General features: G+C 39.5%; 1 protein-coding gene across 2 annotated transcripts in view; it reads left to right on the top strand.

Annotated features, from left to right (window-relative positions):
* The window catches only part of LOC146571953 (glycine receptor subunit beta-like), an 80,325-nt gene that overhangs the window by 21,975 nt on the left and 44,498 nt on the right, over window positions 1-13,852 (top strand). For both annotated transcript variants that reach the window (XM_085275969.1, XM_085275970.1), the window contains exons 3-4: window positions 3,133-3,239; window positions 13,711-13,778. In XM_085275969.1, the coding sequence (XP_085132095.1) occupies window positions 3,133-3,239; window positions 13,711-13,778 (175 nt within the window). The remainder of the gene's footprint in view (window positions 1-3,132; window positions 3,240-13,710; window positions 13,779-13,852) is intronic.

Genomic DNA, 13,852 nt, shown 5'->3' with positions numbered 1-13,852 from the left:
CACAGAGGGAAACTCAAACATGCAGACACAGACTTACACAGAACAGAGGGGACACAGAGAAACATGAAGGGCAAGGGATCGAAACTAGAAACCATAGAATAACTCACACAAGTACAATAATACAAAAATCACAAAGAACTAAACATGCTGGGTCAGGATACCCAGGACCCTGACAGCCTCAGGACATACATCCTCTGCTGGGCCTTCTTTATGACGGAGGGAATGGTGGGCTCCCACTTGAGGTCCTGGGTGATGATGGTACCCACAAAGCAGAATGTGTCCATAGTGGTGATGAGGGTGTCAGTCAGGATGATGGGGAGGAGTCGGGATGTTTGCTTCCTGAAGTCCACAATAATCTCCACTGTCTTCTCGGCATTCAGCACCAGGTTGTTGCGGCCTCACCAGGACACCCGAGTTCAGCCTCCATCCTGTAGGCAGACTCATCCCCGTCCGAGATGAGTCTGATAACTGTGGTGTCATCTGCAAACTTAATTATCTTGACAGGCTGGTGGTTGGAGGTGCACTAGTTGGTCTACAGGGAGAAAAGCAGAGGAGAAAGAACACAGCTCTGAGGGGAGCCGGTGCTGATTGTCTGGGAATCCGGGACATTCTTCCCCAGCCTCACATGTTGCTTCCTGTCTGTCAGGAAGTCAGTGATCCACCGGCAGATGGGATCAGGCATATTCCCTCGGAGAAGGTCTGGAATGATGGTGTTGAAGGCAGAAGCATCATCTGCAGACCTGTTTGCTCTGTATGCAAACTGCAGAGGGTCCAGGAGGGGGGCCTTGAGTGTCTTGAGATAGGAGAGAACCAGGCGCTCAAAAGACTTTATGACCAGAGCCACAGGTCTGTAGTCATTTAGACCAGTGATCCTTGGCTTCTTGGGGACAGGGACTATGGTGGAGGACTTGAAGCAGGCAGGCACATGACATGTCTGCAGTGAGGATTTGAAAATGCCAGAAAACACTGGGGGCAGCTCGTTTGCACAGTGTCTGAGAGTGGCAGGAGACACACCATCTGGGCTGGGAGCTTTACGAGCATTCAGGCTCTTAAACTGTTTCCTCACAGATACAGACAGACAACCTGTTGATGGCTAACCAACCGGACATAGTAGTGGTGGACAAGCAGAGGAAGACAGCCATAGTGATAGATGAACCACATCCAAGATCTCTTTCCAGAACAGCGCAGTCCTAGGAACAGCAGCAATACTGCGTAGGACTCTCAAGCTCCCAAGCCTCTGATATATATGTGTGAGTGTGTGAACAAACAACATGCTTTGGTTAGCATCATGGATGTTATTTCAGTACAGATATTATGTGAGTATGGCCAGTAGAAAGAACAGAACAGATATCTGCTTGTCTGTCTGTATTGGCATACAGTGCTTCAACAGCACCTAGCATAGGAGAAAAATTGGAACAGTCTGTGACCAGGGTGTGATGGGTCTGCACTGTTGTCTTGTCGTTTCCTGACTTCAGATTTCTACAAATCCTGAATCGAGAGCAAGTACTAATGATGTTTTTTCTGCAAACCTATCTGGGCTTTTGAGAGTATTCAGGTCCATGTTGTTTTGACTGCATCACAGGACCAGTGCTTCAACTCCACATCTGTATTTAGATTCATCACAATACTTAATGAATCTGCATCCAGGATTACTATTTCATTTTGTTTTCTGTTCTGATTCTGGTTGTGATCCCTAGCCAGTGCATTGCTTGCAGATATATTTATATGCTCACACGCTCACCTTGGAGTTGTCTCTGAGGTTAATGGTAGGGCAACCAGGGCCCTGGATTTTAACCTGAGAACCCTGTGGCATTCACATCTGAGTTTGAGGAACCCACACAGTGTCGACCCTTGCAGATGGAGTTGCAGCCTCTGCCTGACTTAAAATACCTGGTGTGAAGACAATATGAATCACCCACTGTTTTGCACAGATGGTCCTCTCTATGTAGGAGAGGTTTGCTAACATGCACGACCAAGAACATTTCTCAGCCTGTCTCAGCAAAGCCACCTGCGGCAGCAGGAACTGCAAGGTTATAGATGGCTTTCTAACTAATGCTGAACTGCCAGTTAACCCTTCAGATATGTTGGCCCAGTAGGAGGCCAACTATTGCAGCAGACTTGGAAGACTTGACAGAGGAGATGCAAAGTAGCCTGTCCAGATGCACTAGGGGCTCAAGAAGGGTCAGGTCCAGGGGGGCCTAGGATCTCCCTTCTTCTGCAAGGTATCAACTGGGTTGTGGCAGTTGACTCACCCCCTCTTCCACTCACTCAGAGCAGTTCATGTGCCAGGGCCCTTGCATGTGGTGGCAGACATGTTGAGAGGGGGCCTGAGTCCTCGAGAGTGGAGACTCTGTCCTCAGGTAGTCACTTTGGAAGGGCAGAGGTCAGCCTTTTTTCATCCAGGGAGTTGACACACTGCCATCTATTCTTCTCCCTGCAGAAAAACAATGTTCCACTCAGGTGGGACAGAGTTCTCAGTTCCAAAGAGCCCCTTCAAGAGCAGAGGGACCCCCATTCTAACCCTGCATTCTGTCAAAGACTCTATCTGACTTCAACTTATCTCAGTTTATGGAGCTACAGTCACTTCCCACTGGTGGACCAGGAGGTAGCTCACTGCCAGGATGCAGTATGCTCTGTCTGGGTTTTCACAGTGTATATCACATGCACTCAGACCATTAGGACAGGGGTGGCTGTATCTCAGATGGCAGAGCAGGTCATCCACTAATTGGAATGTTGGTGGTTTAACCCCTGACTGTTTTTTTGTCTGGTAAATACTAACCCCAAGTTGCGTCACAATGCATTAATCAGAGTATGAATGTTAGCTAGAAAGCACTTAAGCACAGAAAAAGTACTTGTCTGAATCGATGAGTGAACGTGTTATATGTAACTTTAAAATACTGAACCTGGTGGTCCTCAGCTTACAGATTACAAGGACACTGAATTAGCCGGAGCACTATCAGCCGCTGCCTGCTTGTGGCACCCCCAGAAGTATGAAGTCATATGTATCCATCAAGAAACCATCATTTCTAACACTTTTAGTATTTTAGATTTAAATTATTTTATTTACATTACTTTTATCTGTCATCTGCTCAAATCATATTAATTATTGTCCAATATCATCCTCTTTAACAGGCAGTTGTCTCCAGAAGATTTGGCACAGGTTCCAGCTAACTCTACCTCCAACATTTTGAATCGTCTGATGGTCAGTTATGACCCAAGAATAAGACCTAACTTTCAAGGTAAAGTTCCAGTGTATACAACCACCATGCAGAATTACATTTGTCTTTTCATCAAGTCAAAACACATTTCCCAAAATACATGCAAAGTCTGCACTCATGACTTTTGTTTAAAGACAGACTTTGGTTTAAATATGTTGAAATGGTCATGACACTGACATTCCTGACATAAAACACATGCATAATACATACCATAAACCTTTTCAACATTCTATTGCAGATGTGCATGGTGACATTGGTCAAGTCCTATCAATCCCACCTGTTAATGATAGCTCCTCTATTGATTGTGGCACGATTGTATAAGCCTCTATTATAGTAAATTTGAATCATGCTTTTCCTTCCATATATGAAAAGTGTAGGGATTTCAAACAGTTTGTCAGTACAGACAGTGTCCCATTGTTTAATACCATATATTGATTATAAAATGATTATTAAATGGGATACCTTTAGCTAAAGGACCCCATTTTTCAAACAGGTATCATGAAAAGAAAGCTGAATGCAGACTGGACAGAATCTGGAAAGTATGTTAAATATATGATAAGTAACACATACAAATCTATCGTTATAAATCTCTTTATGAAAGTTCAGGTAAATACTTTACATTTTTTGACTCTCTTATGTCTGATAACTACCATTAGTGTGATTTATGTCTTATGATATGCCATAAAATAATCATGAATTTGAGTGAATTTTGTTTGTATATATTCTTCATTTATTTATTCACTGCTATGACACATTGAGATTTAAAACTATTTTTTGAAGAGAAACGTGAGCAAGAGGGCAGCAGAGGTTACAACAGATTATAGCACCTAACAACATAACAAGTAAAAAAACAAATCCTAGCTTTCAAAATACAGGGTGGGCCATTTATATGGATACACCGTAATAACATGGGAATGGTTGGTGATATTAAAGTCCTGTTTGTGGCACATTAGTATATGTGAGGGGGCAAACTCCTCAAGATGGATGGTGACCATGGTGGCCATTTAGAAGTCGGCCATCTTGGATACAACTTTTGTTTTCTCAATAGGAACAGGGCCATGTGACACATCATAGTTATTGGTAATGTCACAAGAAAAACAATGGTGTGCTTGTTTTCAACGTAACTTTATTCTTTCATGAGTTATTTACAAGTTTCTGACCACTTGTAAAATGTGTTCATTGTGCTGCCCATTGTGTTGGATTGTCAATGCAACCCTCTTCTCCCACTCTTCACACACTGATAGCAACACCGCAGGAGAAATGCCAGCACAGGCACCCAATATCCGTAGTTTCAGGTGCTGCACATCTCGTATCTTCACACCATAGACAATTGCCTTCAGATGACCCCAAAGATAAAAGTCTAAGGGAGTCAGATCGGGAGACCTTGGGGGCTTTTCAACTGGCCCACGACGACCAATCCACTTTCCAGGAAACTGTTCATCTAGGAATGCTCGGACCTGGCACCCATAATGTGGTGGTGCACCATCTTGCTGGAAAAACTCAGGGAACGTGCCAGCTTCAGTGCATAAAGAGGGAAACACATCATCATGTAGCAATTTCAAATATCCAGTGGCCTTGAGGTTTCCATTGATGAAGAATGGACCCACTATCGTTGTACCCCATATACCACACCAAACCATCACTTTTGTTGTTCCAACAGTCTTGGAGGATCCATCCAATGTGGGTTAGTATCAGACCAATAGCGGTGGTTTTGTTTGTTAACTTCACCATTTACATAAAAGTTTGTCTCATCACTGAACAAAATCTTCTGCGTGATCTGAGGGTCCTGTTCCAATTTTTGATTTACCCATTCTGCAGATTCTGTGCGCCGATCTGGGTCATCCTCGTTGAGATGCTGCAGTAGCTGGAGTTTGTAAGGGTGCCATTTGTGAGTAGCCAATATCCGCCGAAACGATGTTTGACTAATGCCACTCTCCAGTGACGTGCGGCGAGTGCTACGCTGTGGGCTCTTGCTGAATGAAGCTAGGACAGCCACTGATGTTTCTTCATTAGTGATATTTTTCTTGCGTCCACATTTTGGCAAATCCAACACTGAACCAGTTTCACGAAACTTAGCAAGCAGTTTGCTAACTGTAGCATGGGAGATGGGTGGTCTCGTAGGGTGTCTTGCATTGAAATCTGCTGCAATGACCCGGTTACTGCGTTCACCAGATATCAACACAATTTAGATTCGCTCCTCATGTGTTAACCTCTTCAACATGTCAATGGCTGTGAACAAAGAGAAACTTGTAAATAACTCATGAAAGAATAAAGTTAAGTTGAAACCAAGCACACCATTGTTTTTCTTGTGCGATTACCAATAAGTTTGATGTGTCACATGGCCCTCTTCCTATTGAAAAAACAAAAATTGTATCGAAGATGGCCGACTTCTAAATGGCCACCATGGTCACTACCAGAGATGGGCAGTAACGCGTTACTTGTAACGCGTTACTGTAATCTGATTACTTTTTTCAAGTAACGAGTAAAGTAAGGGATTACTATTGCAAAAACGGTAATTAGATTACCGTTACTTTCCCGTAGGAACGCTGCGTTACTGCGTTACTAAAACCGTGATTCTTTGCGAGAATGTCTCACAACAGTGATGTAAGCGAGTGCGCCGTTAGTGACAACAGCTGTGTGCAGATCAACAATGGATCACATATCGATTGTGGGAGAGAGTATGAGCATGCAGCGTTTAAAGCGTGGAAGTACTGACCTTACTTTGAGTTTGATTCCATAAAAAGTGACAAAAACATTAGCGTCCATCGTGCGTGGGATGAAAACTTCTTTTTACAGCGAAAAAAACCCCCCTAAACTTCCAAGCAAGCACCGAGTGCGCAACGACGTAATGGGAAATTCACAGAGAAACTCGCGGATTCTTCAACTGACCGCGGCACACCTGCACCAGGGTAAACCTCCGCCTACCGCAGTCCTGCTTTACAGGTGAAAATAGAGCAACAGGACCACTGAGTCTTTGACTTTATTTATTTTCTGCTGTGTTTTACTTGCATCTATTTGAAAGAGTGAGTGTAAACACAAAAAATATTTTATTTTATGTGCTGGAATGTGTAGAAAATAGGTTTAAATGTTAAACTAATTTATTCAAGTCAGAGAATGTTGCATATAATTAAATTTTTGCTTGATGCATAAAGTTAAAAGATTAAAACTGATAAAACAAGTTAAAAAAAGAGACCTTTCCATTTGATTACATTTTGTATGATGGATTATGCAGAAAAAGTAGAATTGGGCTGAAAGATCTATCACTTTATCACCTATTCAGGTTGTAAATCGTGTTTTTAAAAAGTAACTAAGTAACTAAGTAATTAATTACTTTTGAAAATAAGTAATCAGTAAAGTAACTGGATTACTTTTTTGGGGAAGTAATAAGTAATTAGTTACTGATTACTTTTTTCAAGTAACTTGACCAACACTGGTCACCACCCATCTTGAGGAGTTTGCCCCCTCACATATACTAATGTGCCACAAACAGGACTTTAATATCACCAACCATTCCCATGTTATTACCGTGTATCCATATAAATGGCCCACCCTGTATATTAAAAAACAAAGCAGAAAAAAAGTTGGATATGAAATTTACCATTGAACTTAAATTGTTATGATGTCCAACAGTTCTGTGAAAAAAAGTTTTACTTTAATTTATAGGAAAAAGTCAATTTTTTTCCAGTCCATTTTTTTTAAATTATTATTTTATTTTATTCATTTTTTTCTTTATCTTTTTATGTTCTGTTTTGTTGATACTTTCTATCTCCCCTGTATAATGTTTAAAAAAAACCATAAAAATAAAGTATCAAAAAAAGAAAAAAGTTCAACACTTTCAACTATTCATAGTGCAAACATCTTTCAGCTTTTTCCTATAGGGGTCACCACTGCAGATCATCTTGCATTTTATCCTATCTCTGCATCTTCCTCTGTCACATCAGCCCTCTGTATGTATCCATGAGCCTCCTCTGAGGTCTCTTTCTTTTGTTCCTTCCTTCCATCCACTATCTCTTCTCTGTACATGCCCAAACCATGTCAGCCTTGTCTTGATGCATGCTCAATCAGGCAAGTAAATCCCAAAAAGTTGATTCTGTTCACATGGGCATGGATTTTTCAGTGGGAGAAACGTTTCATCACTCATCCAACTGACTTCTTCAATCTCAGCTGACTGCAGGTTTCCAACCTTATAAACAGTACATTTGCACAATGACTGAAACTACCACCACTGGCAAACAATGGGCTTTGAGGTCAGTTTCTTCATTAATATGGAAATTGTCATGACCATTGATCAAAGACCACTGATCAATGGCCATGAGTACCATTCACAGAGAGTTGGGGAATGGCTGCAATCACAGCATTGTGAGATGGTGACAGATGTACCCTTTGACCCCCTCCTCGATTCAGAGATGGTGTAGCCACATTGCCACAGGTGTATAAAATCAACCACCAAACACCATTACTAGCAATAAGGAATGCATTTTCAGAGTGGGAGAAAATGAAATAGTGGCTAAAAAGAAAATCCTTGCTCGAGTGACAGCTTTCCTATCAGGCACTGTAATTCAAGCACTCACTGAAAAGGGGTGGGGGTAGGGAGAGCGAATGTCCTGTCACTGCTATGAGTAAGTCTACCCTTTGAAAGCCACTACTGATAAAGACACGAGCCAGTGAAGAATGCAGGATATGACTTTAACATTAGCAGCTCTGTTCGTGCAAGCAAATCATTAAATAGGGCCAGAAAAGGAGGGAGGCTAAAGACAAGCTTTGAAAGATGGATACAGAAAAGAAGAGATGCTATCAAACTACTTATACTTAAAGTACTCTAGAATATGTGTATGCATTGCTAGCTGTTCAACAGTATTTACAGCCTGGCAATTTCTGCTCTAGTTATCTAGATATGACATTGCTCACGAGATTGTTTTACTGTTTTTTTGGCAGTAAAATATTATACTGATAATGGATAGAGTTGGGCAGGTCAGTGGGAGGAATATACATGTTTCTTGCTGAGTTGTGTCTTTTGGTAGACAGCATGTAGAAAATGTTTTTTGTGATCTGGGTGGGGTGGGCAAGACAGTGAAACATAAGCAAAGAGAAGGAAGGCTTTAGCTGTTTTATAACTAGTTTCATAACTTCCTTGATTTTCTGTTGAATAAAGTCATATGTCAATATGGCACCGTCAGTGGAGGAAGAAAAGGTTATTGTCTTTCAGTCCAATCAGCATTCTCTACACACCAACAACATCTTGACAAGTATCATCTTATGCAAATTTTATATCGATTTTTCAATCTAAATTTCATTAAATGTAAAGAAAGACTTTTGCCATGAAGATGAATTTCAAAGTCTTCAAAAGAAAAATCCCAAAACACAGCTTGCTCTGTCATTTTGATGTCGCCTGTCATCATTTACACAACACTAATACAATGATTAAGGCCAACTGAACAATCACAATTCTTCTATTGATATGCATCAAAACATCCCACCTTAAAAGTTGCTTCTGAGTGAATGCATACTTACTGAAATGTAAATTTTCTGCGGAGGAGTTCACATGGTCACAAAAAACAGGCAGTTGTGTTTGCATGGATCCTCATACTAATCGTCTTATGATGATAATTTACGTCACTGGAACTCAAGCGGACCTTAGTGGAGACAGAAAGTATAATCCCTAATTTAGTCTGACAGCAGGATGATATATTGAGATGATATAATACTATAAGACTTTTGAGTCCTCATTAATACAAGCGCTATATAGTAAGGAATCACAATAATTCAGTAAGAAACAAATGCATGAACTAATTTGTCAGCATCACGGAGTCAGGATATTTCTAAATTTAGTGATGATTAAGTGAAAGAAGGCAGTCAGGGCCATTTGTTTAACATGGTCCCATCAATGTTTCTTATGGCAGTCAAAGTCTATAGAGTGATTTCTAAATAATAACATAAAACACCACAGAATTCTTGCTTCTGATGGAAAGATCAGTAGGATTATTTTTGTTGTGTTGTTTCTTCCATTAAATTTTACTTGGTTTTTTGATATTTTAGATTGAACAGTATGAGTCAAATCAAGTAAAATAGTGTGGGTTTTTTTTTTAATTAATTAATTTATTTATCTATCAATGGGACAGTGGTGACCAGAGATGGGTAATCCGATTACTTTTTTCAAGTAAGGGATTATCATTGCAAAAAAGGTAATTAGATTACTGTTACTTTCCCGTAAGCACGCTGCGTTACTGCGTTACTAAAACCGTGATTTTTTTGCGAGAGTGTCTCATGTCAATGAGGTAAGCGAGTGCAACGTTCGTGGCAACAGCTGTGTGCAGATTAAAAATGGATAATATAACAAGAGCGGGAGAGAGTATGAGTGTGCAACATTTAAAGTGTGGAAGTACTGACCTTACTTTGAGTTTGATTCCGTAAAAAGTGACAAAAACATTAGCGTCCGCTGCTCACTGCGTGGGAAGAAAACTTCTTTTTACAGCGAAAAAAACCCCTAAACTTCCAAGCAAGCACCAAATACGCTGCCACTGGAATGTGAAATTCACAGAGAAACTGCCGTATCATTCCACTGACCGCTGCGGCCTCCGCCTGCCCCACTCCTGCTATACAGGTGAAAATAGAGCAACAGGACCGCTCAGTCTTTGATTTTATTTATTTTACATGCATCTATTTGAAAGAGTGAGGGTAAACACAAAAAATGATTTTATTTTATATGCTGGAATATGCAGAAAATAGGTTTAAATGTTAAACAAATTTCTTCCAGTCAGAGAATGTTGCTTATAATGTTTGCTTGATGCATAAAGTTAAAAGATTAAAACTAATAAAACAAGTTTTAAAATGAGATATTTTTATTTGATTACATTTTATATGAAGGATTATGCAGAAAAAGTAGAATTGGGCTGAAAGATCTATTGCTTTATCACCTATTTAGGGTGTCAATCATGTTTTAAAAAGTAACTAATTACTTTTGAAAATAAGTAATCAGTAAAGTAATGGGATTATTTTTGGGGGGAGGTAATCAGTAATTAGTTACTGATTACTCTTTTCAAGTAACTTGACCAACACTGGTGGTGACAGAGTTAATGGGAGGGAGCCTTGTTCAACATACACTTAAAAACCAGCCACAGGTTGCTCTGGAATGTTTTGCTCTGTTTCTTTAGTGGAAATGGTTAATCAGAATAACAGTGAGTTACTAAAGATTTGCAGATTAGGTTTTTGCAGGGATATTATTTGTGGTCTAATAACTGATGGGCTGACATATGCCAACTAATGCAATAATACTAAAAGTGATCATTATAACACTATAGTACTAAGTACTACATATACCTCTCACGTATTACTTACTGCACAGGGAGATGGGTGTTTTCAAACACAATTTTTAGTGAAAAAGTTTATTGGTTTATAATACAAATAGTTTTATATGAGTACATTAGTATGCACAAGTGTACATGTCCATCATAATTGCTATTGTTAAGTCTGCCAATTTCATTAAATACATGTGGGTTGTGTTTTGTTTGCTTCTCCCCCTGAGAATGATAACCTAATTTTTATTTTTTAAGTTAAAGAGGTAAAAGTGTGACTGAGATTGTGCAAGAGATTAGTACAAATTGCATGAACAAATAATACACACACACACACACACACACACACACACACACACACACATATATATATATATATATATATATATATATATATATATATATATATATATATATATATACATACATACATACATGCATACATACTAGGGCTGCACGATTAATCGTTAGAAAATCGCGATCTCGATTCATACTTATGTGCGATCTCATTTCCAAATGACAACGATTAAAAAAAAAAAAAAAAAAGATGACGACGACGATTGTACCGCATTTTGATCCGGGACGTACTCTGCATGAAAACAAGCGCTCACTCTTCCTGCTCAACAAATGACAAGGACGGAGCCTTATACCACGTGACACAGAAGCTGTGCCGTGTGATGCTAAAATTAGCAGGAAAAAACAACGGAGAGCACGTCAGGGATGACGAGAAAGTGACAGGAGAAAATCCGTCCCGGTCAACCACCCAAACATCAATAACGGGAACCTTATACAGCGCTTCCCTTTACCCGTCGACCTCCCACAGGCACAAAGAAATTACGGAGGCTATCACTTATCACCTGACCAACGATATGGCTCCCATCAACACTGTGCAAAACGAGGGATTTAGGAAAATGATCAACACCCTAGACAACACCTCAGAGTCCTCTTCTTCTTGAGGACTCTGAGGAAGAACCACCTGTCCTCAGACATCCTGGTGAACTTCTATCGTTGCACCATCGAGAGCATCCTGACCAACTGTATAACAGTCTGGTACGGGAACTGCTCTGCCTCGGACCGGAAGGCGTTGCAGAGGGTCGTGAAAACTGCCCAGCGCATCGCCGGAGCACCACTTCATGCCATAAAAGACATCTACAGGAAGCGGTGTCTGAAAAGGGCTGGGAAAATCATCAAAGACACCAGTCACCCATCACATGGACTCTTCACCCTCCTGCCCTCTGGGAGGCGCTACAGGAGCCTCCGGACTAAGACCACCAGGTACCGGAACAGCTTCTTCCCCACAGCTGTCAGACTCCTGAACTCTGCCTCCTGACATCTGACCCACGTTAACACATGGACTGGACATACACACACACACAACCACATACATACACACACAATGGACAACTGTACCCTCAAACACACAATAATAACATGGACTGAACCACCACTCACAACCACTAGCACTTTATATAGCCTCTGTAGGAATTATATCTCACTTATCTTAACTGCACTACTGTATAGCTCTGTGTAAATAATCATTCTGTACATTCGATAATTTTTAACCCTACAACTGTTTACAACTTGCATAGTTCCCATTTCTGTATAACTGTATATCTCAGATTTCTGTAAAGTTATTTATTTCATATTCTGTATAGTTTTTCATATTTATATCCTGTTCATAGCTTGTACTCACTACAGCCTGTACATACTTATAGTTATAAAATATTCACAACATACTTCATACCGTGTACATTATAACATACCATAATAGACCCATTTCTGTAATATATTTACATATCTATATTATTGCTAATATATATTGTAATATATCTATATCACTAAAGCACTTCTGGATGGATGCAAACTGCATTTCGTTGCCCTGTACCTGCAATGACAATAAAGATGAATTCTATTCTATTCTATTCTAAACGCTACACAGTGCCGTCCCGCAACTATTTTTCTATTGTTGCACTACCTGCTCTATACACGCAGTGTCGAGCAACGGTGGAGACGGAATTTCAAGCAGTACAACATTTTGCGGCAACAACAAAATGTGAGACATTTGTTGTTTTTATGTTTATTTGTTGTTTTTATGTTCAGTCTCAACTGTTACGAAGTTGATGTGCAGTTAATAAGTGCAATAAATATTTATACTGGAAAAGAAAATCGTGATCTCAATTCTAAGCCAAAAAATCGTGATTCTCATTTTATGCAAAATCGTGCAGCCCTAATACATACATATATATACACAGACACTCATGCAGTGCAGAGAAATATTATAGAGAAATTATAGGTCACTTAAGACTTTATACACAATATAACAGTTTAAATAAATCTAGAGAATTAGTGAAAATATTAAGCTGCAACCTAACAGAAAAAATGAAGGACATGCTCATAAGTCTCATAATGCTAAATGAAAAAATTTGTTCTACCACTCTCAGAAACCAGATCCCAAACAACATCTGTTTGAGATACATGTGAAAGCTTGTGTACAAGAATATTATTTTTCTATGAATTGTATGCATTTATTGGATTGGATTGAAATGGCTACATGAAGAACTGTTTACTGGAAATAGTTTTGGTGTAGTTTAGCAGTATAAAATGTCTGAATTGTCAAACTGACTTCATTTATTTTTAAATTTTCATTTTTTAATGGGTGAAGAGGTTTACAATGAAAGCTTTCATATCAATGTGAAATTCAGTTCAGTTTTATTTATTTAGCACCAAATCAAAACAGTGGCCTCAATGGGCTTTATATTATAAGGCAAAGACTTCACAATAATACTGAGGCTTTTTTTTTTTTTTTTTTTTAAAGTGTCACCACAATTGAGTGAAAGGGGTGTGCTTGTAGTAGAAAATAGATAAGCCCAAAGGGAAGGAGGAGGGACTGTTAGCTGACAGCTGGCTGGGTATTTATTGCTGTGCTGTGTCTTCTTATTTCAAAAAAGGCTGAATCTTATGTAAAATTCCAGTGTAGGTGTACTGCTTGGTACCAATGCAAAAGACAAAAAAATCATTTTTTAAAGTTATAAAAATGCACAGTTTTTTTGTTTTGTTTTGTGTTTACCTGTGTTTGCATGATCACATGGGGTAACTTGCTGACCAGTAAAAGCATGTTTACTAATTTATTCAGTATGCACTCCCTTCTTTTAGAATCATCTTACTTTATATTGCTTTGTGTCCTTGTGTCTATATCTCAGGTATCCCAGTTGAGTCCAGAGTGAACATCTTCATTAACAGCTTTGGGTCTATCCAGGAGACGACTATGGTAATACAGCTACAAACAATGCATATTAGATTAATGGAATTTGGCTCAAACTACTAAATGTTGGAGAGATGCAG

This window comes from Mchenga conophoros, linkage group LG6 (assembly GCF_057382185.1).
Source record: "Mchenga conophoros isolate Kocher_MC1m ecotype Shallow Benthic linkage group LG6, M_conophoros_male_GT1.1, whole genome shotgun sequence".
NCBI classification, from domain to species: Eukaryota; Metazoa; Chordata; class Actinopteri; order Cichliformes; family Cichlidae; genus Mchenga; species Mchenga conophoros.
This window is presented reverse-complemented; position numbering and strand designations above follow the sequence as displayed.